This window comes from Drosophila elegans, unplaced genomic scaffold, assembly GCF_018152505.1.
Source record: "Drosophila elegans isolate 14027-0461.03 unplaced genomic scaffold, ASM1815250v1 contig_476, whole genome shotgun sequence".
Classification (NCBI taxonomy): Eukaryota; Metazoa; Arthropoda; class Insecta; order Diptera; family Drosophilidae; genus Drosophila; species Drosophila elegans.
Genome location: NW_024545863.1, coordinates 1909549 through 1937531, shown reverse-complemented (window position 1 = coordinate 1937531; position 27983 = coordinate 1909549). Strand labels below are relative to the sequence as shown.

Below are 27983 nucleotides of genomic sequence, written 5' to 3'. Positions count from 1 at the left end.
TGAGTTCCTCTTTTATTGCTATTTAAATAGCTTCACATCGATTTCAATGTTCATTGTTAATTGAAAAATAATTATTCTACAACGGTTAGCTTATATTAATTGTTAACAATTTAAGTAATTTGTTAAAACTTATTTATTATGCCTTTTTATATTTTCCACATTTTAAGCATACAAAAAAAATTCACATTAAATTGATTTTTTTTTTAGATTTTGCGTGGATATTTAAGATTTATTCATGTCAATTTTATTCCCCAGTCGTTTATTAAATATATTTTCTAATAAAATCGCAGGCTTTTATGATGATTTTACAAGTGATGATTCAACGATTTCCTTGTACAAGTTCTTTAATTTCACCCCATCCTTCGCTTATTGCATTTAATTAACTTGCTAGCCGCTGAGAAATATTACTCATACGCCAGAGTATCCGATCCGCTCGATCGCTGAAATTGGCCATAGAAAAACGCGTTTGAAACGAGTTGTTCAGTGCAAAAAAATTGTGTGCGTAGCTCAATATCTCGCGGACTCACTACCTTTCTCTCTCTTTTTCTCTAACCAAATGCGAAGCGATTGCTCAAAAAAACGTGCCACGCATTGGATTGAAGTCAATCACACGCCCGTTGTTTTTATTGCTTCTTTTTGCTTTATTTATTTATTGCACTGGGAGGTAAATGCACTTTACACATGCCGCCACGCCCCTTTTTCCACATCCATTTTCCCATTTTACGCAAGTAATAACAAAGTGTACACCGGCAAATTTTTATGAAATATTCACATTGCGTTAGGCGACAATTTATGACTTTTAATTAACCATCCAAACTAGTTGACAAAAAAAACTTTTAGTTTTCTTTTCGCATTTGCATATTGAATATTGATAAAAAGCACAGCCAAGTGGAAAATGCATAGAAATACGAATTAATATATATATATTTTTTAAAAAAGCCATGGAAAAAGAACCATCCATTTAACTGTCAATTTCTAGTTAGCAAATAACCAGTGGCAAGTGTAGAAAAAATAAAGAAAAATCCAACTAGATAAGCTCAGTGGGTGGGGAGTTAGGGAAGCCTTGAACGTGCCACGAATAAATAAAATCGGCAAAGTGAAATACCAAAACAAAGCATTCGGAAATAGTGGGTCTACCGGGAATAGTTGTCTACCCCTACAACCACTCAAAAATACAGTCAAACTTCTTGAACTAAAACTAAAATATAATACTTAAATAATACATTTATTTTTGTAAATGTCTTAAAAAATGTATTTAATTTTTTGTACATAGTCTCGTAAAGGACTGCCTGTAGTTTTAAACAACACAACAAATTTGTTTAACTTAGAACTAGCAAAAGTCGTGCAAAAAAAATCCCTGATCTTTCTTTCCTGTTTTATAAAGGTTTTTCTGCGACCTCCCACTTTTTTTTAATCACCAATCATCATCCAACCCTGTATGCTTTTGATGTTTCACCGATTTCTTAAGCTCTGCCTGCATTATTTTTATTATTTTACCGCTTCTTCTGTTGTTGTTGTAACCTTGGAGCTTTGTTTCAGCGGGCATTAAACTACGACTACGACTATGGGAAAGAAGAGTAGATTTCAGTGAGCGAGCGAGCGGGAATAGAGCGAAAGCCTACGATATCAGTGTCAATATTGCGCTCGAACGCCGTGTAATTCTATTAATTATATTTATAAATTAAACGCACATATACTAAACGAGGTACACGAGGCACACAGATGCACTGAAAATTTTTTTTTTTAATTTCCAAAATAGGTATAGTACTTAAAACTGATTGTATAATATTTGACCGAATTTTAAGATGATTTATATTTTCAACATTAATGTCCAACAATATTATTATAACATATTTTTTGTAGTAAGTAATATCAACAATTCGGTTATGACTTAAAATTAGAATGTAAGTTTTTTTTTCAAATATTTTTTTTTGACAGATGATTTTTCCTTTTCATCAGTTTATGTTACTTACTTTTAATTTGGCATACCATTTAAAATATTTTTAAATTTTTTTATCCTTAAGAATTATATCGTTATGCTAAGAAAAATTTGATTTTTTAAAACCCAAATGTTTTTTTTTTCTGTGTATGCGGGCGCGCGATGCAGTCATTGCAACAGACTCGTTGCTTCGCCGTTTTTCAATGGATCTGTCCTTGGCAAAGTGCATTGCCGGCAGCGACGTCGGCGTCGCCGTCAGCGTCAGCAGAGCGTTGCATTGCGTTCATTCGCCTCGAGTGCAGTTGGAATTGTAATTTTGCAGTCGGCTTTTTGCTGCCGCAACTCTGCTGCAGCGCTGCCCTGAGTTTGTGCCGCCTGCTTTTGCTTAATTTATTGACTTGGCTGCGGCAATTTATTTGCCAAGCGACTAAAACTTCAATTACGCACGCACTTTCTAAAAATACAGACCCAAAAATATAAAGAGACTCTGAAAAAAGGCCGAAAATTGTTCAGTTTCAGTTTCATTTTAATTTTCGTTTTCTCGCGTTGCTGCTGATGTTGCTGCAAATATTTATGAAACAAACTTTATATTGTGGTCACAAAAGACTTGCATTGTTATTTGAGGGCTGTGAAAAGGAAAGTACACAAATACACGCTAAGTGGGTCACTTGAAAAGATCAGCTGTCATATATATGTACAACTGGGGGACGAAAATATATCTGGGGGTATTAAGGCACCGACTTGTACAGCTCCCACTTAAAAACTACACATTTACATAACTTTTAAAAATAAATTCTACAACATCGATTAAATAAAATTCGAAAATTATACACACCCACAATTTGGATCGATATGAAATTGGAAAAACGATTGCATTTCAAGTACTTGACATCTTTGGTGCTAGTAATTTAAACACAGCTGTGTGTATATACATTGCAAAGTTTTCAGGCTCAAGGCTTGAGGTTGGAACTTGATAAGAAGAGATTTGAACAAAGGAAAGGGGCCGGACATTATCGATTTTTTCCAGCTGCAGCGGGCACTTGAGCAAACATCGACGCCTTATCAGGACTAAACTTTGACTTTCATTTACAAGATTTTTTTTTTTTTTTGCATTGAGCAGAAGAATGGATCCCTTTCATTAGCTAACCATTAATGAGGAATTATATTGACAATTGTTCTGCGGTTGGTTGTTTGCCGCGATCAATGGTTTGGCTTTGTTTTCGCTTGGGGTTTCTTTCTTGGCGCCATCTTCTGGTCACTTGGCTTAACCTTTTGCCACGCCCACGCCTACGTCCGCAGAAAACCCGATTATTCACATGAGATAAAGAGTCGAACAAGTTTTCGGCCAATCTGCCATTCCAAAATTAATATTCTCACGGCGCAATGTTTTCTCTCTGATTTTTGCAGTTTCGTTTTCAATTGCATTTTGGTGTCTGTTGATTTCCTGCTCTGTTGAAACCCCCTCTCCTCTATTTATTTTATTTTCTTACACTGAAAAAAAGTTTTTTGTAGGTTTTTTTGGGGATTTATTATATTTATATATAACAATTTTAAAAACTAGGTATTGCCAAGATGATGGTATCTAAAGAATATACTATTTATACTAAAATAACTATAAATTCTATTTTAATGGTCTACTCAATTAAAAATTTTGAAATATCCAGCTAAAAAACTGCATATTTTTTCTCTGTTCAACATTTGTGTCTTGTTTATTGCTATCGTCGTTGTCTGACGATTTTTGACAGTTGATCTTTGACACATTTTAGGGTGCGGCACTTCAGGTCTTCCCCTTGTGATTTTTTGTTGATTTTCTGCTTTTTTGGCCTGCTTCGATTTGGTTTTGTTTTTTCCTCTTTTTTTTTGTTTTTGGGGCTATGCGTTGTGAGTAGGTGACTTTTCAGCTGTTTCAGATGTTTATCATGTCTCTTCCTCTTCTTCGAGCGACATGTGCACGTACAGCAATTGTTTTTATTTTTTTAGATTTTTATTTTTTTGTCGTGTATTTGTATTGGCAGCATGTTCCTTTGTGATGGGCGATTAATTGCATATTAATTTTGTTTATTTTTAAGAGGGCTGAGGCACCGTCGATCTTGGCACGTTTCCTGCGGTAAGTGGGTGAAAAGAAAAAACTCAAACAAAAGCAAACAAAATCCACATAATAATAGCAAATAAAATGTGCTTAAAATTTCGTGCGCGTGTTGGGCAAGTTTTTTTTTCATATTATTATATTCGAGTTTTGTCCCTCGCAGCGTGAGAACAAAAACGAAACTCTGCCTTAAGTATTTTTAAATTAGTTTTTTAGTTCGAAGCACCTGTCACCCTGAAAATTTTCATTTTGAAACTGCAGCGAAGCTGAAATGGAAAGCAAATTCGCTTTCAATTTGAGTAACTTGAATGCAATCTCCTTGTTGCCATCTCTTTCTGCTTCTGTTTGCCACGCCCCTTTTTTTTCAGTTGGCAGCTGCCAACGACCGTTATTTTTCTATTACCCGTGTTCGCTTCTTTGCAACATCATCTTCATTAGCGATCGGTAGCAAAGGTATAGTGGTACAAAATTACGGAATTAGGTGATTCGACCTGTCATTTTAAACAACAGCTCTGGATAAAACAATTTTAGTCTTCAAAAATTAATTAAAATGTTTACTTAGGTAATGTGCAATAGTAGAATTCTACTGTTCAATTTTAAAAGATTAATTCTAATTCATAAAATAGTCATTTACAAAAGGTTCATTTACAAAATTTTAATTTACAAAATGTTTATTTAAAACAAAATTTCATTTGTGAATTTATGTTGTTTAATTATTTGGAATAGCTGAAGAATGTTACCACACTGTTCACGTCATTTTCCCTGCTGCTTCTTTTTGATCATCTGCTGCTGCAATGGCAAATAAATTCGTTTTTGTCTGCTTCTGTTACAAGTTACTTAAACAATTGCCTAGTTGTGGTTGTTTCTTTTGTTGTTTACCTTTTTTTTTGTTGCGATTTGCACAATTTTGCGTTTGTTGAACCTCGTTTTTTGTAGCTTTTGCTTTTGTCTTTCGCTCTCTGTGTGTGATTGTTGCAAAATGAATTTTTAAGTGTTTGAAGTAGAAAGCTCAACAAGTGGGCAATTGTGGGCGTGGGCTTTCCAGGCAATTTGTCCATATGCTCGTTGATTTGGCCCGGCGTCTAATTTGAGTAATTATATTCAAATTTAAAACCATGTAAATTTCTTACAAAATTATTTGCATTTAAATTGCCTCAGCGAGCACCGCGCGAACTAACGTCATTGTTAACAATTATTGTGAATTACCTATAAAAAAAAACAAATAAATAAAAAATAAAAAAAGATTTGCTTGTGTGCCGTTGGCTTCTCATTTTCTATATTTTCTCTCATTCTCGGGCTTTAAATGAAACCAAATTGAACTTGTCGCCCACACAATGAGAATGTGTTCTCTTTCTTTCACCACCACCCCCATATATGACCGTCTCTTTCACTTTATTGATTCAACTATGAATTGCTGACATCATACTATTATTATTGTTATTGTTGTTGCTGCGTTTAGCTAGAAATTGCAATGCACTTTTAAGTCAACTTGTTGTCGCTCTAACAGTAAAATGGCAAATAGCTATATAAGCAACAACAACAACCACTAAAGCTGCTCAATCGAATGACTCAAATGATTCACTCCCTAGCTTGCACAATATTTGTGCACGGAAAAAATGGAATTTTCAAAATTTAATCAGTAATTATTTAAAATAATATAGTTCCCTTTCAACTAATACCCTGGGTTATAGATGCTTTAAAAAGTTTTCGTGATTTGCTTATTTTTTTGATAAATCTGCCTATTTTGCTAATAAGAAGGACATTTTACAATAATGAAATCATTATTTTTTCGCAAACAATATAAAATGTTATAAAGTTTTCCTAAGTGCATTTCCATAACGTTTTCAAGCCCAAGAAAGCAGCAAATTAGCCGTAATTAATGAAATGTCACTGCACATATCGATTGGATCGATGAACGTTCGATCGCAAATGGATCGGAACAGTTTGCTAAGTCGTATGTAGATGGCACTAATTGAATATTGCAGTAATTAAAAAAATATTCTAGCTATTCGCATTTGTTTGAATAACAATTAAACGCTTTGTAATTTATGGATTGCATTGAGTGAAATCTATTTTTACACCCTGCACTTAATAACGTCTGTGATGATGACATTGTCTGCTGGTCTTGACTCTGGTGCCACTAATAGAATTCTAATACATGGGCGTTTTCCGAGTGTTTTATACCATTTTCCAAAAGCGCTCCGGTTGCTCAATTAGTCATGTCAAGCGCTGCGAGTTTATTATTATTATTTTTTATTTGTTCTTTCGTCCAAGCCAAGTGTAATAATTTATTAAATATCGCTTTGCCCACTCCTTTGTTTGAGCTCTGTGCATTTTTTGTTATCTTTTTCCCAGCGGCTTTACTTTCTTATCGCTGGCATACTCGGCGTATGCTTAATGTGAGTACACTCGGAAATGTGTTCCATTGAACGTTCCTGCTCGATGGCTTACGTCGCTCTTAATTCGAAGCAAGATTTCCGCTATATTCCCTTAGGAAACAGCTTTGCTTTTTAGTCTTTTCAGCTCTTTTTTTCAAGAAATTTCTTGTAAACTTTTTTGCCCCAAAAATAAGAACCCTTTTGTTGTCATAAGTCTGAGCCACATTTATAATGGCCCTAACAGGTAAAAGAGGTAGTGGAGAAAGAGCTGCAAAGTCTAGCCCTATCTTAATAAGAAATCTCCCGACCGCATAAATAACACTTAACATGTTGTGGTCTCAACACATTCGGCCCTTAGTCCCTTTCTGTTGTCTCACTTCCCCTTTTCCCCGTTTTGACCATATTTCATACGAAATTTGATTTTTTTTGTACCTTTACATATATTTTTCTACTCTTTGTAAAAGGTTATTATATTTTGGTTAGAAAGTTTATTTTACTTGAAAGATCTCTTATTTGTTAGATATGCTTTTCTTTTACTAGTAAACTTGTTAAGTTAAAATCTGTCATTAAATAATATGAATATTTATTTTTGGGGGTTTTATGCAGTGTGATATATTTTAGAGATACTTGTACACGTTTGCTATTCAACAATTAATCAAAAATATTAAATGTTAAAAGAAACGAGAGTTTTACTAACGCAGACTAAAAGGTAACTTAAAGCTAATAGGGGAATGGAAATGTTGTTCTTTTTTGGTAAGAAAATAAACCTAACAATTTGTGGTCACAATATGATGGTGGTTCCCTCTTTTCTCCCCCATCAAAGTTGTCAGCAAAGTAGAGTAAAAAGTGCCACTGCCACTGAGCCGCCTTTGTAGTTTTGCCAGCAAACATGTTTGGTTTTGGTCTAATTATGCTGCCATGTGGGCTGCCGTGTGTTGTTAACTGAATTGCCTTTGCCTTGTGACTCGACTAATTTCGTTTGTTTTACTTTTAGCTGTCCGCTCGCTAATGAATTTTAATTGCAATCTGGCAGGGAATGCACTGTGACCCCTACGAAAGGGAATTCCCACAATTTTCTGCTGACATTTTCCCTAGTATTTTTACCCCAGAATTTTCACGCCAACGCCCACGTAACAAATTGCGGCGATGAGGTGATGATGACTCAACCCAAAAGGGGAGGTGGTTGTTTTATTTATTTTGTTTCTCTTCTAGCGCAGTATGCGTTGGCTGACCACAGACAACAATTACACAATTATGCAAGAGAGGGGCGGCGGGGAACGTGCCGTAAAAGCCTTGAATTAATTAAAAATCTAAGCCTAAGCTTGGCGGTCATAAATAAGCCAGACGGCCACAATAATATAACAATGCCACAGGCCGACAATAATATTGTTTAACAGCCACAAGAAGAAAGGCACATAAAAATGATTTTGTAACAAATATAAGTACGAAACATGATTCAGATACAATGAGCACATTTTTTGGAGTTTGTCTTTGGAAAATTGCAATTAAAGTTTAAGTGAGATTTGCTTGAAATACAGTGCGAGACATGGCGTTAAAATCGTTTATGGCATGCTGATTGATGGTTGAAAAACAATTATATAAATATTGTTGTATGAAAAAATTAAAAAAAGGCGGAATTTCTACAGGAAGCAATCTTGGAAATAGGAAAACTTTATGTTTGTTTAGACAATATGAAGGAGTCTTTGAAATAGCTAACTTTTTCAGTGTTTGAGAGTATATAATTATTTCAGCAAACACAATTAACGATCTTCTAGCCAAGTATGGGCAGTTAATTTTTTATGATAACTAAAATTTGTTTTTGAAAGTTTATGAGATGCTAAAATGTTTATATTGTTGATGGAAAAATTACAGACACTCGAGGTATTCGTTTTGAAATCTTTTAAAGTTTTCTTACGCACTGTAGCCGTGCTTAATTGAATGCATAAATCAAACGAGTGCATTCATTTAGAGTCCTCAATCCCGCCCCTCGTTGGCATGTCAAGTGTCAGTTACACAAAACTCTGAAAATGTGGATTTAAAATGGGTGGAGTTCGAATCACCTCGAATCGTGCCTTTGTCTATCGGCGTCCCAAAGAAATAGTTAGACATAAAAAATAACAAATGAAACGAAAATCGACGGAGCACTGAAAAAATATTGCCAATTAGAATTAATGTGAGCACTCGCGATGAGATTTCGCAGTCGCACAGTCGGACATGTTTCCAATTATTTTTGAATATTTCTCTCTGCTATTTGCACTTGTCGGTTTTGTTGGGCTGGTCCAAAGTAACGAAAAAATACATTGATTTATAGAGGAAGTTTGCCGGAGCTCAAAGAGCCGCCACTGACAGCTCAATTTGTCATGAGATACAGATACTGCAGACACACGTAACTCAACTCAAAGATACACACCAAATCAGAGGCTGGCTTGGCCGTTTGGATTTTTGGGTACGACCTTCTCCTGGTTGCTATTTGCCCAAAGATCTTTCAACTGGTATTACGCATGGGAGTCTCCGAGTTATTCCCGATATTTGTTATCCGCTGTTTGAGCTACTCAAATATTGATTGATCACAAATTCTACGAACAGCAAAGAGCCTCGAAAATTTGGCAGATTTGCTGGCACATTAAGTCAAGGGGAAAAGGCTACTAATACTCAAATATTGAATTTAACTGCTTAGCCTTCAGGAAACCAAATTTCTGGCACCTATTTAGTACCTCTAGAATTGTTCTAAAGTTCAATTGATTATTAAGAATTTATGAATTTAAATTAAATGAGGTAATGCAATGTATTATTAATTGTATGTATATGTATATCTTAATATGGATCGTTAGCCCCGTCTTTAAGTTCTTGAGTCCAGTAAATACACACATTAGTATGTAAATGTTGTTCTTTCGCACGAAGTTTCTGCTCACATGGGTAAAATGTAATTAAATGTGTTTACCCGACAAGAGCCGAGAAAAGGAGGCATTAATTAAACAGAAAATAATATTCAAATGTGTCCATGTCTGGGCCTGGCTTACACATGTTGCCCATCGATCTGAGACCCTGTTTGCTTCGCTCCCCCCTTCTTTCTTCTATTGAATCATTTGAATACGAAATAAAATGTTAGTGGCTCTGGCAAAAGTTGTGGCAATTAATTTGACGCCTCTGGAAAAAATGTGTCCCCACATGTGTTGCAAGAGAGCCACAAAATCCATTTTAATTGCAAAAACTGTGCGTGTGGCATGAGAAGTGAAAAGGGATCAAGTCACAGTTGCCGCCTGGCCTGCTCTATATGCTCTACATATATGTATATGGAGTGGATACTATACTCTATGTTTGTGTATCTATGAACTTGCCACCGCAAAACACGCGAGCTGCTGCGGTCTAGTTGCTGCCCTCTCCTTTAGTTTGGCCCCACAAAAACTTGGCAACTTTGCACATTTGGCCCAACTCCTCGCCAACTAACACTGCATATTTGTCCAAAGTAATGAGACTTTTCACAGCTCTTTTTTTTTTTTGTCCTCTGGCGTTTTTGTACTGTTTTTTGTGTAGCGCAGCGTGAAGTCGAAGTTGTCTCCTAGACAGCCTCGCAAATGCATTATGGGAATTTTGTGGCATTTTCATTAACAGCTCTCCACCTCCTCCTTTTCATATGTGGCTCTCTGTGTGTGTATCTTGGTTTTAATTTGTTTGCGATTAACACGCGAGCGTAAAAAATATTTACAAGTTTGGAGTATTTATTTCGTGAATCATTTTGGGGTGAGGCCTCAAAAATGGGTGGTACAGAGATTAAGTAAGACCATGACGGTTTTAGTTTCTAACAGCCTTTTGCACTCGGTTTACTTTATCAAATGTCCTTATTCAAGGAGAAAGGAGTGCTTGTAAATCAAATGGGTCGTTAACAGTTTTTAATTAGTTCGTTTTTATTTGGACTTTCAAAGTTTATTTAAATGGTGTACCTACCCCAGGCAATATAAATCTTGAATAACTTCTTAACCGAATAAAAACAGATTGACTAGAAATTAAAGCACAGCCAAACAGGGAATTTTCTTTTCTTCGGCATGTCTTGATTTTCTTCCAGCTGAAGGAGCCTTAAATTTCTGGCCAGCAGCTGCTGACGTTGGCAAATTTATAGCAGCCCCTATCGAATACCCCCTTGATCTCGGTACCATTTTTGGAGCCAATCCAACACCTCTTTGTGGGGCCCGCCTGACCACTCGCAATTAATTAGCGGCAATGAGCTGTTGCCTCTGCCTCCAAAAGTTTCGGTTTTAGTTCCAGCATCGACTTCAGTTTATGGCAACTAATGTGCGTCGTTGCTTGCGTTGTTATTGCTCTCTTTATGCTGCTGCAACATCCACATTATTTGTACGTTTCTTGTGCCTTGTGCTGCTTGGCTGGCCAATGTCTGGCTAATTTTCTATTTATTTGACCACAAACTCAGATGGAGCACCAACCATCGCACCGCCATGGCGCACACATGGATAAGGCGCACTCCGGCTAATTTATGGGTTTCTTGCACTCTGGCCGGGCCCGGGAAGGCATTAAAGCTTTTATTCCCCAGGCTATTGGCTATAGTTTCGCTATGCTCTAGCTTAAAGTTTGAGTTCGTGCCGGAAAGGAGACCACCGCACCCAGAATGCCGGCCTGTTGCTCCTCGGGAGTTGGAGATCCCAGAACTAGTTTACTTTCAGCGACTGTCCAATGCTCATCAACCTGATTTGACTCTATAAAAGAAACACTCACGACTTGCAACACACAAAAAAAAGAGTATTTTAATATTAAATGAAATATACATTGCATGTTGCATGTTACATTTAAATTAACAGTATTCAAAACACGAAAAGATTCAAATATTAAATTGTTTACATTTAAGGGACCCTCTTTTTATATAAAAAGTTATAAAAACCTTTGAATTTACATATGTGAACAAGTTGTCAGATATAAAAATATAACAATTTTTATCATTTTATGGTTAAAAGAAAAAACAAGTTCCTAGGTTAATATTTTTTGTAATAATTAGATGATAATTTTTGATAAAATCTTGATAAATAAATATTTTCTGTGCACTCAGATTTCCCTTTGCTATTTGTGGCTGTCGGCTTTTGGCACATGCCCTCCCCCAACAATTGCTACTGGGCTTAAAGTTCAGGCCAGGTTCAGTTCGAGTTCATGCGTGGCTTGTCGGCCACTCCCCTGTCCCCTTGCCTCCCTACCATTTGGCCTTTGCGGCGGATTACGATTTGGAATTGCTGTAAAATGACTTTTTGCCATGATTTATGTTTCCACGTTGCGCTTCAAGTGCAACAGTTTTTATTTTTTAATAAGTAGTAGTGAAAGAGTGATGGTTTTTAAAGACGATTCGTAACAAAAGAAAAGATAGCTGAATTATAACTATTAACTAAGTTTTTCCCAGTTTAGATTTAGTAACATATATATATTTGCCACTCTAAAAACGTTATTCAAGATGCAATAAATATTTTTAATACTTTCTACTCCAGTTTCATAAGTAAACGATATTAATGTGATAACCATTCTTAAACTTCACCTTTCCAATTTTTCTAAATTTAATGAGCATTAAAACATTTTTAAAATATTAAAACACTGAGTATTTTAATGTTCCATCATAACTATTTTAAAAATGATCAGCTTTTAGATGTGGGTCGGTCTGGCTTGGCATTTGTTGTTGCTGGGCTGCTGCTTTAATTAGCTCAGCATTGTTTATGCTTATTTCGATTTGTTTCATTTTTTCTCCATTACTTTTTTCTCTCCCCTTTTTTGTATTTTATTAATTAATTTGCCCGCTTCGTACTTGGAACAAAGGCAACGAATGTGTGGCAAGAAATGAGCTCGTATATCTGTTGTCTGTCTCTTTGTGCAAGACACAAGACACAACCCACATGATTAACATTTGCTATTTCCATGGATTAAATCAGAGCCTCTTGGCTAAATTTGCGCAATTAACCGAAGCTAAAAGTTTGTTTCCATTTTCCACTGCAATTTGAGATCGTTTGCAAAGATCGAACAGATGCGATAGTCATTTTGGTTGGTGGGGGGCTCAACTAAACTGGTTGCCGTTTTAAGGCATAAACTACAACAATTAATAACAGCAACAACGCAGCGGCAACTTTTCATGGTTTCGCTTTACACGGCAACTGGAAAATGTTTTAAATATTTAGCATCCATTAATCAATTTGCACTCGCCGCTGATCTTGCGTCGCGATGCGGTCAGTTTTTCGCTTTGTATTTAATTTTTTTTGTTTTGGTTTGAGCTCAGATTGCAGTACATGGGACAGTCGATAAAAAGGAATCTGTGTACTATTGTCGAAAATAAAATATATGTCAACTTAATTTATAAGTAATTCCTTTGACAAAGTAGTCTTTAAAAATGAACTCAAGAATATTTAAAGAAATTGGTATCGAATATATCTCCTATTATTTATATTAACTAAATTTCGAGATGTTGCTGTTTGTCTGGTTTCTATTGTAGACAAGATTTCACATTAGCGTATTGCATTTCATTTGTATTTTTTTATTTGCCTATGTCCACTACATGGAAATGCATTTACCTCCTCTCCCCAAATAAGCGATAAGGAAAAATTCGATTTAAATGTTAATAAATTGGTATGCGATTTTTTTTTTCTTTTAAGAGGGTGCGTGTGTAAAACTCTAGCATGGGAAAATAACAAATACTGACCGCACCCATTCACTAGACTAGTAAAAGAGGAAAAACCAAAAAAATAGGAAAATTTGGCAACAGAGAAATGAAAGTAAAATGTTGAATCATTAAATTTGATTTGGTTTATTCGGTGTGAGATGGAAACTCATTTCGATTTTGATTCGTCGCTTGCGGTGCCAACTTTGGCATTTGAAGTGTTTTACCATGACCACACTCCTATTTGCATTGTGATTTATCTTGGCTTTGTGGCCTACTACTGCAGATTTTCCAATTTTTATTTCGCTTAGGGAAAAGTTCAATCAAATGATGGGGCGTGACCAAATGAGGGTGGTGGGATTGCCAAACTTAATCAATAACCAGAAGCACCAGCTCCAAACAAAGAAATATACATTTATTTATTTTTTATATTTAAAAATGAATTGCAGGTGAGAGAGCGGGAAGGGGGCAGTGGCCCACAGCCAGTTATTTATGGGAAAAACGTGAGACGAGGCAATTGCACGAAAACTGTGTACGTCGCCTCGTCTATTTACTTTTGCCATTATTATTATTATTTTTGCATTTGTTGCGCATTTTGGGCAGCGTCTAATTTATTGTGAGGTGTGGTCCCAAAAGCAGAAATAACAGCAATCGCAATCAAATTATCAAATGTACAAATCTTTACCGCAGTTTGAAGCGCTTGAAGAATTGCACGGACAGGTACTGAGAATTGGCAGCGCCCAGAAGTTGGCAATTTATCGATTAATTGCAATCGCAGCTTTGACATTTGTTTGGAGGCCAAACCCATCGAAAGAAAAAACTGACCTAAAGAAGCACTGATCTGCATTCAAATGGATATTATTATGGTCAAAACGTAAATGAGATCAGTTCAGATCGAAGCGGAGCAGAGTGACCGAAGAAATATCGACAAACATGAAAATCATTAAATTCTCCGAGTCAGATGCTTGGAGACAAATCTAAATTTAGCGGGCCTCGAGATATGAATATCATAGAGGTACAGTTGGATGCACAAGTATAAGGCTATGTGAAGGAAATATAAGCTTCTTTATGTAGATTTTGTGTATAATCAATAACCTTATAAGAACGATTACATTATCGATTTCGTTAAATCATAAACTATTCCTTCATTACTCTTGTCCAATTGCAACATGATTTCAACATTCACATTCAAAGTCATGAAATAATGTAGCGCTCTATCAGAAATAGGAAAATGACATATTAAACTATCGATTGTTCCAGTTTCAACAGTTCAACAGAATCGATTAATGGCATTTTCGAGATTAACATGAACACTTTCAGTTTATAAATGATCCAATTACCTAATTATCGATTATAGCCACCACATGCTCTCCACATCCGTTGACTTACATTTTTGCCACGCACTGTCAGTGGCCCGCTCTGTATTTGCATAAATTAAACTAATTGGGCGCCAAAGCAAAGTCACCGCAAATGAATTTACATAAACCGATGGATGGTGGATGGTGGATGGTGTGAGGGGCTTGGAGAGGAATGGGGGATCCACAATCGAAGTTGAAGTGGAGCTCAGTTGGCCGTTGTTGTTTTTGTGTGAGGCAATGGCAATCCCAAAAACAGAGAAGACTGACAGACCCACAGAAATTGAAACATTTCACATTTTTAATTTGTACGTGATAGGGCAAATAGTTTTGCCACTTGATGGGCTGCTGCTCCCCCCTCTTTTTGTGGCACGGAAAATTATGCAGCACACAAATCAGCTCCAGTTTTTCCTCCGATTTTCCCAGTTTTCCCCTCTCGACATTGCATTGCACGCTAACGTGGCAGGGCAGACAAATCGACTCTTTTCTGTCTGGCAGCACTTAGCACGTGATTGAAAATTGCCCGGGAATGAAGTGATTGGGTTGCCTTTCGAGAAGGAAAACCACGCTGGAAAATAGTTTCCCTTCCCTCCGATTCTGATTGCCTGCAATTCATTTGCTTCTTCCTCGGCAACGAATACAAAATATTTCTCTGGACAAACAATTTGCGGAACTTTGCTCTTTTCGTTTTCTTCTTTGTCTTTGGCATTAAAGGCAAATTTACAAATTAGTGTGAAATTAAGGCCAAAACGAAAAAGTACACAGACCAAAATAAACATGAAGACAGAGAATAATAAACACTCCAAGATCCAGAATAAACGATACCCCTTCTTGGCCTCAGTCATCGTTTTCGGGATTGTGTTCCCATTGAAGGCGTCGCCAATATGAAAACGCCACCAACCAGAAATAGAGGCTGAGAACTAAAGAATTTATAAAATATATTTTTTTTTAAACATATTAAAATATTAACTTTGTAAATTAGAAATTGTATTTACAGTTTTTTATTTATTTAATTTTATTGAATTTTAAATGATAAGAATAAGTTATACTTACTTAGGGTCAAAAAAACTGGAATGGTTTCCAATGCGCAAAATCCGCAACTCAAGGCGTAATCAATGACAAAGGCGGTGCAAAAGATCAGATGGACTGTATTGGTCATTAGATAGATGACGACCAGAACTTCGATCTGCTGCAAGAGATGGGATTGGATCAGAGAAAGCCTTTCCGAAGGTGATCACATACCAAAAAGCTGCTCATCAGAAGAAAAATCGATCCAATGAAATGCAGCATATAGGCAGCTCGGCCGATCAGCAACAGGCGACCATCTGTGGGTGGTTTAAAAAGGTGATTGATTTACCAAATTAAACAGAATTCAAAAGCAGAGCTTACCTCCGCTTACCTTCGCCCACGAAGAAGCCCAAGATCGATGAGAAAATCTCGAATAGCGCCAGGAAAAAGCAGCCTGCCCGCAAATCCACACAACAGCAGCACGACTTGAGCCTGGGTCCCCGACATTTCATCTCTCATTTGACGGCAGGCCAAAGGCCTCGCCCGATCGATCCGCCCTCCCTATAGGGTATGATTAATACCACACCCCATCTTTGAACAAGTTTACCTCAGCGCTGCTAAAAAAATTGTATAAAAAATGGATTATAATAATAAACAATAAGTGAAAATCAATTAGAACTAACAAACTCAAACAATTTTTAAACGAAAAATGAGGGCTAAAAATGCAACTATTTGACAAGGTAGCCGTTCTTGATCTTTCTTACTTAATAATTCTTAAGAAACCCTAAAACCAGCTTAATAAAAAAATGTTTTTTTACACCATTTAAAGCTGCCTTACTTGGCTACAAAACAGCTTATATGGCAACACAGTTTCGCTTTTGTTTATACTTTTTTTCGGCCATTCAAGGTCAGAGTCAGCTGCTCGGAACATGTGATAATGTTTGGTATTCTAATTCGAAACGCCTTTGTCTTGGCTGCTCAACTCATTTGGCTCATTCAATTTGACAGGCGACGGAAGCGACGCCGCCTATAAATTACAGCATATTCATGGGTTTTGGATTCGGACTTGGTTTCTGATTCGACCACTCGGACTTCACTTTAGCTCTGACTGCATTTCACAATGGACGCCATTCAATTCCAAATCGAAGTCAACAAAAGTCCAGACAGGAAGAACGGGCCAGCCCCCCCAAATCCAATGCGCATTGATTGCTGTTCCTATGACAGCTATATGCTATATAGCTGGGGATGACAGGAGGCGGATCTGACTCACAGATCTTGAAATGCAAAATTCGGCCATATTTGTATCTAAAAATTGAGCAATTTTATATACTCTGCCCAAACGAGATGACTTGTTTGAAAATTTAATCAGTTAGCTGGGCAATAAACTTAACAGTCTTGAGTAATATAATTATTTAAATCAGTGAGGTTAGAAAATTAATATCACAATAGTTTGGAGATCATTAAATCATTAGATCATTAAATTATTTAAAGTGCCAGAATATTTTGGGAAATGTTGAACTAATTTGTTAGTTTAAGGTAATCTGTTGCAAAGTTTATCAAATTTGCTATGATAAATAATACAAATTTTATGCTGATCAAATTTATAGCTGTTTTGACAATTAAAAAACGATTCACTTCAATTCGTATATGCAGTATGTGATAAAATTTCATAATTTGCTGACAAAATAATATCGATAAACTCATTACCCGACCAAATAAGATGCCCGATTTTATTCTAGCACTTTGTGCATCCCAATAAAGAAAGCGAACACTCATAAAATTAAGATCGCTTTTGAAAGCGGGCTAGCCTGTTCGATTCTATAGCAAAAGAAACAGCAGAGCAGAGCAGAGCACACGTGTTCGGGCCAAAAATGAACAATAATAGGCGGTGGGAAGGCCAACGCATTTGGGCCATTAAAATTCATTAGCCGTGCACATCTCGATCTGGAGTGCGAGATCCGATCAATAAAATAAGCAAACAATAAAGAGCGGATCGAGCGCATTGAATATGAACGATCTGAACGATCTGAACGATTCGAAATGACCAGCTGCTGCTATGTTTTTCGATTCGAATTAAAATTCATATTGCCCAAATTAGCAGAATATCTCGAGGGACGGAGAGAGAGAAGGGGTGGGGTGTACATACTTGTGGGTGAAGGAATGTACGCTTGGCTTAATTAACCTTTCGAAATTGAATTTCCTCACCGCCTGTAATTGTTTTAAAAATAAATTACAAATTTTGCACCGCTTTGCTGATTAGCAAAACCTGATGACTAACTTCCAGATGACGCGACATTCGGTCTGCTTTGTTTACGTTATATAATCGAAGACAAAGTGTAAATAAACAGCGTATTATAGCATTTCTAATGACAGCAAAAAAAACAATAAAAAACTTTCAGCTTTGGCGAGTCCAACAACCAGATAAGGTATTTTTTTGTTCTCCTTCAGATAAGTTGAAATTCCACATGAGCTAAACGGAGAGGCCCCCTCCCAAGTTGATAAGAGCGAGTGAGAGGGCTGTAGAAATAAAATTAAAATTAAAATAAATGCAAATAAAACCAGGGGGGAGAAGAAAAAACAAAATAAAATCTATTCAATGTCAAGGTCAGCAAATGAATTCGACTGTTTTGTCTCATGTCGTTTCTTCTCTCACTGCTTTAGCACATTTTCTGTTTGCTTTCATTTTTGTTTTCTTGTTATTTTTGTTGTATATATATATATTTTGTTTTTTTTTTCTGTTTTATATTGGCCATTGTTGATAACTTTATTTGCTTTGGCCGTAGGCAGTATAACAAGCTGAAAAGAAAATATGTGCAAAATTCCCAGCGCCCCTCATGAAAGCTACTCAGCTTGAGGGAGTTAAAAATAATTTTATTTGTTTTAATTTTATAATCCAATTTTTAAGCTTTTAAGGCCTTTAAGCAACTTTTGTTTTCATTTTATTTTGGCCCACTCTGACGTCAGAAAAAGCAAAGAAATTGGAAATTCATTTTTGTGTAGAGAGAGAAACAAAAAGTCACGTAGTCTTTGATTAGTCAGTCGTGGCCTAGAGCCACTATGCAATATATGTAAGTACGTTTTGGAGAGGGATATCCTTATCGCCATTCTATCCGGTTTGAATTCGAGACTAGAGGAATTTCCGCTCGCCTGTCACAATTGCAATTTTCCAGCTGTCAAAGAATTTACATATTTATTTGGAGGAATTTGTGCATTCACATTTATATTTACCGCTTATCTATCTTTTTCTGATTTATGCATATTTTTCCCTTACTCTTTTTAGCTCCACATCTGGTTGCAATGGGATCTTTTCGCGTCGCCTGGACTTTTCGTCTTTCAACTTGCTGCCAAAGACTCGTTTGAATTCTTATCAAGTCAAGGTGAGTTATGTCCATAAATAAATATATACGTGTTTAATATCCTAGGGTATTTACTCACATATTCATTCACTTTTTCGCTTATTCACTCATTGAGAAACCGCAAAGTTTGCTTGACTTTGATTTCTTGGAAGGAAAGGCAAACAAATATCTGCCTAACTTGGCAAACTTGCAATTGGATATGCCTTGGTATAAACATCGAGGGGTCTTGTGGGTTTATTTGTTGGATTAGATAATTTCCAGCTGGTCTCCGGAGGCTGCCAAGCTGAGTTAGAATTCTCGGGAAGCGACGAGCTCCAAATGCAGCGTAGAAAAATACAAATATTCATTGTCTAAGCTTTTTTGTAGTCACATGAGTAGCGTAACGAATAATAAGCTGAAAAACTGTGGTGTAGTGGGAAGCAAGGTTTTATTTTTTCTATTTTTCTATTTTCTATTTTTGTGGACCAAATTTGTCTTGAAATCTTAAGTCAAAGAATGAATAGTTTTAAAGACTTCATTTGTATTTGTTTTTTTGTATTTTATATTTTTTTTTCGGTGCACTTCATCATCGATTGTGAATGAGTGCATTGGAAGCCAATCAAGGGGAAAAAGTCTTTGGGCGGGCTGCTTATCTTTCAATCTTGCCGCCTCTCATTCAGTCTTTCTTCGACCCCTCCATTATTCCCTCCTATATAGCGTTCTATATACCCCCGATTTCCCTCAGAATTGTTTTGGATTTCTGTTTACACTTGGTGTAATGCCCAGCCAAGCAATTTCATGGGTGTGGAAGTAAGAGAGATGGCTGGCTCAAGTGTAAGTTGATTTCGATTGTATGTAATTTTCACTCAGCAAAATAAGGGAAATACACTTTCATTGGTTTCATAATTTGGGTCATTTCATTAGTATAAAACAGTATATTTAAACGCATAGGTTGTAGAATCCTATAGTTCTTGATTAATATGCTGCCTGAAACCTAGTTCATTTAGTTGCTTTAAAGTAGAGCAATTATTTTTAATAATTAAAAGTCTCATTCAAATTCGCATATTTACAATATTAGATTTAGGATTATAATATCTATTTTTCCCTGTGCACTGCAAGTCATTGAATTTTGAGATTGAGGCCTGCTTAAGCCCTTCGAACAGCACATTGTTATGGATTATGCTCGACTGAATCCCATTGTTGCTGTTGCTTCAATTGATATATATGATTGGGTTTGTGGTTAGGACGAGCAGGGGTATTGAACCGAGTAAAACCGATTCGGAGCCGCAGTCTTTTGGGCTGGGGATTGTTTCAAGTGGCAATTAGTGCGCCTCCAAGGCGAACTTCGCCATTTGCGGTTGCCAAACCGAAATCCACTTTGGTCAGAACTCATGAAATCATAACATATACATACATGTATGTGTGCATATGAGGGATGCACAAGTCCTTCGAGTGCGCCTTGAATATTTCATAAGCAGCAGACAGAGTGGCGGGGTGAATTTCTCGCAGGACATTCGACGGAAAATCCTTGGAACACACCTTACCTGTCTGCCGCCCCAGAGAGCTTTGAATATGTTTTGCTTAGCCAAAATTGTATCTGGCGAATGTATCTGTATCTGCAGCTGGTCTCGGAATTTCCCTTTTGGCCAACTTATGCGGTGTCTGCACGCATCTGAAAGAGAAGGCATTGTCTGGCAGCGAATTGCTTTTAAAAACTTTACAATTCAATCTGTTGTTGTTGTTGTTGTTCTTGTTGCTTGTGCTGCTGCTCCTTTTTGGCATGCATTCCGAATTGCATTTCGTATTGAATTTATAAATATTTAATGCCATTCAAAATGCCATGCAACCCAGGCGAAATTTTGGTTTTGTTTTTGTTTTTTTTTTGTATAAACTGTCTAGGATTTTGTCGGTTAGAAGTTTTTGGCCGGGCTTAAAGAACTGGAACGAAAAATAGAAAAGTGAAATTCAAATTGGCAGGATAAAGTTCTTCTTATTTGCCCGAGGGGTAAGGATTTTTTGTAGTTATCCTCGAGTCAAACAAAACGGATCAAACCGAAAACCGGTTTGTCATAATTAAGACAAGTCAACTTGTTAATCATCATCCAGCAATTTGCTGTGCCACTCGATGATTCCCGAAAGGGTTGTTGCCGCCTCGCTGATTTTTTAATCAGCATATCATAGACTTCGGGGGGTTATAACCTTTCTTGCAATCAGCTGTCGACATTTTGGCTGTCAAGGGATTTACGTCAAAAAGAAGCGTAAAAAAGCAAGGCAGCCATAATTATAATTAACACAGCTTCGGGGATTGAACTTCAATTCGGACTCTGCAGCAGCACATCTGCTAATTGTTTCAGCTCTTCCTTAATCCTTTCCTCTTTTTTTTTTTTTTTATTTGTTGTTGGTTTTTGGAGGGGTGTGTCCGATGATTCAGTTTGAGATCTGCTCTGTTTTCTGCGCGTTTTTAATATGCCAATCAATCTTTGTCTCTGGCGAACTTTAAGCAAGAAAATAAGTTTTTATATAAATGATTGATGAGCGCTGCCATGTGTGTCTGCCTTGCTCCCGAAATCGGATTCGCAGTCTGAAATTTCAAATTTGAATAGAAATAAATAAATGTTCGCTGGCTGTTTTTGCGATCATTTTTGTTTTTTCTCCTTCGCCCTCTTTTTACAAACTGACACTAGACATCAGGCCATTTCCTTTTGCTTTTCCGAGCTGTTGTCAAACTCAAAAATTGAAAGGGAACGACAGGCACCTATTGGTTTGGCTTCGGTTTTTGATGATACCCTTGGAAAGGAAATAACAATATATAGGGTATGTAGAAAATAAGATAGAAAGTGTTGTAGACTCAAATAACGATCTATTAAAAAGGTTATAATATAATTTCAAATAATGTTTGACTTTGAACAAATTAAATTCGATTAAAGGGTATTAAATATTTATCGTTACCCTATGTTCTCCCAATTTTTTACAGAGGGCTCTGCAGTGGCGACACTTTCACAGATTGATGGCTGCACATTCTCGCGGCATCAAGAGTTTTCCGTTTTCAGTTCTTTGCCAGTGTCAGCGAATTTTGAGCCGAATTCCAGCGGAATGGCAAGAGACAAAAATTCGGTTGATGGGCGCCACTGGACAGGCCCGAAATTTATGCAGTCTACTGCGATATAAAAACGCGCTCTTAAAGGAGTGCAAAAAAAAAAAAAAATGTGGCATATGCTACGGTCGTTGCAATGTGCAAATTCCACATGGAATTAAATTTTTATTAAAGTCAGTAAATTTATGCAAAAGTTCTCCATCTCAGACATGTCTACGCCCACTCAGGTGCGAGTGGAATTGCTTCGGGCCATGTTTGCCAAAGTTGTTGGCATTATTATTGTTATTATTGTTGCTGTTGCTGTTGCTGTTGTGCTGATGCTGTTTTGTGTGCGCGGATGTTGCTGATGGAGTTTGGCTGGCAGTAGTCTACTCTTTTCGAGGAGTGATGTGCGTCGCTTGACTGCCTTAAACATGACATTTATTGTAACTGTCTTTCAGGGATCCCCCCGCCGTTTTCCTTCCCATTGTCACTTTTTCTCGCTTTTCCGCCCCTAGCTGCTTTGTCACACGTTTATGTTAGTACAGCAGAAAAAGAAACATTTTAAATTCGTAACTACTTGCGTTTTGATAGCAAATAATGAAAAACAATAATTAAGATAGATGGTAGCAACTGTAAACTGATGATTATATCATGGCATTTTGAAGACATAAAATACTAATTTACAGATTATAAAATGAAGTTACAAATATTTACCAATTTTTCTCTGTGCAGTAGTTGATGTTGCTACTCGCAGCGTAGATGTTGCTGTTGTCATTTAAGCATTTGATATGCATTGTGGAGAGTCTGTCTGCGTGAGTCTGATTCTGTGTGTACTTATAGATTTCCCTCCGTGTGTGTGGTTGTGTTTGCCAGACGGCGCCAAACGTCGACAGTCATTGTCATGGCAACATGTTGCAGACACTTCTGCAATTGTTGTTGCTGCTGCTGGTGTTTGCATTGCTACTGCTGCTGCTGCTGCTGCTGCTGCAAGCGGGCAGACAAACATTGAGTACTCCACTTCATTTATACCCAACTCAACACCGCCCACCCCCATTTGCCCCCTTTCGTTATCATCCATTTATTTCAATTTCTGCACTTTTGCGTGGTGCAAATTGCACAAAATTTGCTCAAGTGCCTCCAAAGTGCACAATGAAAATGAATAATTATGTTTGGCTGCGTTGGGTTTGTGTATGACTTTTCCTCGTTCGTTTCTTATCCTCTTGTTGTCGGCTGGTATGCTTAATTAAATGCCTTCGAGGCAGTGACAAAAACATATTTCTAACAACCAAGCAGATAGAAAATATTGCCTCGAGCTTGTGTAGTAAAATATATATGGATTCAAGGATATTAAATCAACAGTAAAGATTTTATTAGATATTTTGAATGAAATTGTGTTTTGAAGTGCTTAAATATAGATACTATCGTAAACATTATATTATTTTTAATTGATGTTATTTAAAGTGGTAGCTATAAACAAGTGATATGGTATAAAGACGGGATATATTTATAGCAGTCTATATATATATATATATATATATATATATATATATATATATTAACCCAACGGACTTATGCCCTTCTTGGTTGGCCAGTTTTGAATTGTATTTTGTGGGGAAAATATCATTTCAATTTTCCTCATCAACTTATTGCGGTTGTGTCTGTGTGTAAGTGATTTTGGCATTTCCCGTCGTTAAGTTTGCCGCCTGGCTGAGACAGGCACAGGATAATGTCGGCGCCGTCCTTGTCCCGCTGCAAAAAGTGGAGACACAAGGACAAATGGATGGACGGCGACGGAGATGTAGACGAAGACATGTACTGACAGACATTGAGAATGATTGAAGGAGAGGAGCCACAGAAGACAGTAGAGGAGCCTGAAGACCCAGCGACCGACATTGAAATGTTGTTGAACTTGCCTTGCTTTTCTGCCTCCATAAACAGAGATGCCAAATGTCAACCCAGGTGGTGGAGTACAGGGAAAAAGGTGAGGTTGAGCTGCTCAACGAAAACATCAAGGCTAGCAGTCTGTCCTGTCCGTAATCTCATATTGAATATTTGCTTTATCACATCGATTAGCTCTTTCTGAATGCCAAGAATACAGTGGTAATCGGTTCTGAAATATTAAATGAAATAATATTTACAGTTCCTAAACAGGCCAACATTAAAGAATAAATTTTGTTTTTACTTAATTCGCATGAAAACTTTGAAAAGGCTTTTAAACAATATTTATTTTACTTATGTAAAAACATTTATATATATTTAAGGTTTTTAAATATAAAATCACAAAACAAGATTTAGAAAATATAAGCATTAAGGAAGTAAATTAAATTTTGATATTTATTTAGTTATTTTTGTACGATTTTAAACCTGAATCATTCCACAGTGAACTCTCGTTGGTCGCGCTAATTACAATCGCAAATGCTAAAAAGGCGCGCATTAAACAAATTTAAAATGCATTGACTTGCGATGTTAACGAGCACGCACACAAACGCACATTTATTTAACCTAAAAAATGGCACAAACACTTCAAAGTCTGCTGCCCACACATTCACGAAAAATAAAACAAAATAAAACAAAAAAAAGCACACATGTCAGCGTCATTTGCATTCGACAATTAAGCATTTGTTTACAATCCACAACAGCAACGATAAAAACAATAACACCAGAGTGAGAAAACCAGCAGCAACTACAAAAAGTTTTTTTTTTATTTTTTAATGCTCATTCTCCGCTTGAGTTAATCTCACACCCACCAAACTTCGACGTTGTCTCGTCTCAATTTTTAAGATTTTATTTAGATTTATCGCACACACACATGAAAAGTTGTGCAAATAACAACAAAAGCCGGGCTTTGTTTATAACAATTACACAGGAAAAAGTAAAATATTTTTTGATTTAATGATACTAAGAAATGCATATACTCTTCGTTTCTTTCTTAGTCAGAATAGCTTTGCAAATTGTTTTATAGCTTTGCTTTCTTATTTTTTTAAATACAATTTTAGTTTAGAAATTAAACTATTAAGATTGGTGTTTTTAAAATACCATAATTTCTTTCTGTGTATGTATTAGTTAGCTTGAGGAGCTGTTGGATTTTACAGAGTCTGATTCGAGGCCTTTGTGAACATTAAAACCGAAAATATTAAGTTGTTTAAATGACTAACAGTACAGCAAGGCCAGTTAAGTGGCATTTCATTTCCTCTTAAATTTCAATTCACTTGTTTTAAAAACAAGCCCAATGAAGTGCAATTCAAGGACTTAATAAAATCCGAAGAAATCAAGAAAATGGGGACAATTATTTAAATGTTGCCTAAAATAATAATAAGTTTCATATTTCTTATATGCTCTTATTAAAGCAACTAATCACTGCCATACAAATTGAAATTAACTAACTCTGGCAAAAGAATATAGTTTATTAGATTATTATCAATATTATTCTGAGGGATTTTTATTTGAATAAAATTTTTTATTGAGAGCTTAATTTACATTCTGTTAAATATTTCATATATTTATCCCTCTTTTTCCTTGCCATTTTCCGAATTTCTTCCGCTGGAAAGTTAATTGAAATTTTTAAGGCTCGGCCTGAAAATATTTTCGTCATTTATATGTGTGTTGCAGTTGCAGTTAAAATTGCAGCTGCCGTTGAGCCACTGAACCGCAACGGGTTGCAATTTTGTTTGGTGTTTTTTCGCTTCTTTTCCTCGGTATTTTTTAACGCTTCATTTGCCTTGAAGAGATGGAGAGTAGAAATTGGCCAAAACGAAGGGGGGAGCATTGCAAGTGAGGATGAGGTGCAGCAGTCTGTAGTCTGTAGTCTGGAAATGTAATTTATATGTACGTTATTTTACTTTATTTCACTTTATTCCACATTTCATTTGTTTGAGTGAATTTCGGGGATTGTTTGCCTTCAAGTCCGGACAATTGAGCTCTGGGTCTGGTGCTGTATGACAGCTGCTGGCTTGACTGACATAATGTCCGTTGCCCGATGCTAATGACGATCATCACCACTGCAATCATCATTATCATCATCGTGTCGAGCGTTTTCAAGTGTCAGAGACGTCGAGACGAGCAACTGCAACTGGTGGAGAGCTTATTGAAAATTATTGTAATTCGCTCGAATGGCAGACCCCAGATTCATGTATATTATATCCCACCACCAAAAAAAAAAAAAAAAAAAAAAAAAAAAAAACATTTTAATTGAATCGATTTCAGCGCTCTAGCGATGACATAATTCCTATGGCCACCCTCAATTCGAGCCACCTACATCACCCTCTTTTCAGCTCTATAAATCTCCTTAGTTTTGGCTGTAGTTTTCGATGTTTTTCCACTTGACTTTGATTTATGTTACATTTTTCTCTTAATTGTTAGCTGGTTTTTCACGCTTGCAAATGTGTGGGGGAATGTCAACATATGTGAGCGAAATTCAATTAAAATTTTCCTCGAGTTGATCACAATTTCGTAGATTCGCGCTACGCTTGAGGGCTGCAGTCTTTAGTTTTATTTGCGTTAATGAAAATAAATTGCTTAATTTGTTTAGTAGTAATTTTTTGCGGCTGTCGCGAGGGGCATGCAAAAATAAATTTTAATGTTTTTCGGCTGCGCCATGACAACCAACAAAAACAACAAGGCCAGTTGGTGCATAAACAAATGTTAAGGTACTTAAATTGCATTGACATTCAGGGTTTTTTGTTTTTTTTGTTTTAGATTAAGATTACTTGTAAGTTTTGGTCATAGGTCCTTGGAAAATCCCTCTTAGTACGAAAACTTTGTACCAAAGATCGTTGGCTGGCTTAAGCTTATGGCCAAATAATCGAACGATATTTCTGAGCTGCTCTGAGCCGGGAAAATGCTTTTTATGGCCAATTCCCATGCAGCACGACAGGGACAACGTCATTATCCTCGTTCGCCTCATCTGCTTTTATCCAATGTGCGATGAAATTACCAATTTCTGGACATAAAATCAAAGAGAAAACAAGTTGGGTATTGTCCCCCCATCTCCAAAATATTTACTTTTTATCCTTGCAACTTGCAACATTTGCTGCACACTTTGATGTTGCAGTCATAACGATTCTTAAGCTGACTTTATGTTGGACATTACCAAAGGGATGTGGCTAAGGACGCATCCGTTGTGCTTTTTGGTTTCAATTTCCTTTTTTGGTTGTATTTGTTGGTGGTTTTGGCTGGGTTGAAGTGGTTATTAAACAGTTTTTAATGCCAATTGATTTTCTTTTAACTTTTATATATTAAGTTTAATTGTTCTTTAAATATTAAACAATTTGATGCCACCTTTTAAGGTGTTTTACTTACTTTCTTCCCAATTTCAAGCAATTTTCGCTGTTGACCTTTTCAATATTTGGTTACATTTTTATACTACTTTTGGCGGTTTTTGGTATTCATCTGTCTACAAAGTTGCCAATTAGGCGAAAACTTTTTAATAACAGCAGCTGCATCGGCATTAGCCTCAACTCAACTCCATTTCTCTGGCCACTGCCTTTTAAACTTCCCTTTTCCTTTTGATATCTTTTTGCTTTCGTCCAGCCACTGACCTCGTTCAATTGAGTAATTGTTGTTGCTGTTTTATTTTATATATATTTTTTTTTCCTTTTATGTTTGTTACTTCGCTTCGCTGAGCAGTTCCAACACCTGTCAGTCTCCAAAAAAAAAAATAAGAAATACCCGCTGAAAATGCGCTTTGAACCTGAAAAATGGAAGAAGCGGCATCCGAAAGCCAGAGCAACCAATCAATTTTATGACAAAGCCCTCGCCCTTCTCCTCCTCTGACTTTGTTGGGAAATTCCAAATTTAAATATCAAATATTTACAATTATGGTCAGCGGGGAGGGGGTATCAAAAAAGGAATATCAACTTTTATTGCCCAGGACCACCCTGGCTATTTATTGTCTGCAGGTTCAGACACCTTACAACGTATTTACTTTTTATTTTCCTCTGATATTAAATTGTGTCTACAGCGAAATGCCATAAAAATCCCACTTAAAGCTGCACCGCCCCCTCAGCCGGAGAATTCAGATTTTCCCACGCATATAGAAGCCAGTTTTCCCCTCTTCGAATTCGACCTTCGCCTTGAATAATATATAAATGCGTCAGTCTGCTTTTTCGGGGGGTCAAAAAAGTCTGCGTGCCGCACACATTTGCCAAATAACTCCCACAGGAGGCGGAAG

The 27983-nt window shown here is 36.6% G+C and overlaps 2 protein-coding genes across 8 annotated transcripts in view; one reads left to right on the top strand and one right to left on the bottom strand.

The window, feature by feature from the left end:
* The window catches only part of LOC108148616 (headcase protein), an 82160-nt gene that overhangs the window by 14576 nt on the left and 39601 nt on the right, over nt 1-27983 (top strand). The window contains 1 exon segment of the mRNA XM_017275706.2: nt 18684-18780. Coding sequence (XP_017131195.2) covers nt 18684-18780 — 97 coding nt within the window.
* Nucleotides 14679-16150, bottom strand: LOC108148618. 7 transcript variants are annotated; one of them, XR_005977682.1, is made up of 5 exons: nt 15795-16091; nt 15638-15720; nt 15449-15584; nt 15163-15315; nt 14679-15095 (listed from the first exon to the last, which is right to left on the bottom strand). XR_005977682.1 is itself a non-coding variant. In XM_041709516.1 (4 exons), exons 1-4 carry the CDS (start codon nt 15913-15915, stop codon nt 14791-14793), a joined length of 858 nt encoding a protein of 285 aa, XP_041565450.1. In that variant the 5' UTR covers nt 15916-16150; the 3' UTR covers nt 14679-14790. The 7 variants fall into 7 exon arrangements, 5 of the variants coding, with proteins under 5 accessions (XP_041565450.1, XP_017131198.1, XP_041565452.1 ...); XR_001774567.2 differs by having other exon boundaries at nt 15449-15581; nt 15795-16047; XM_041709516.1 differs by having other exon boundaries at nt 14679-15308; nt 15795-16150.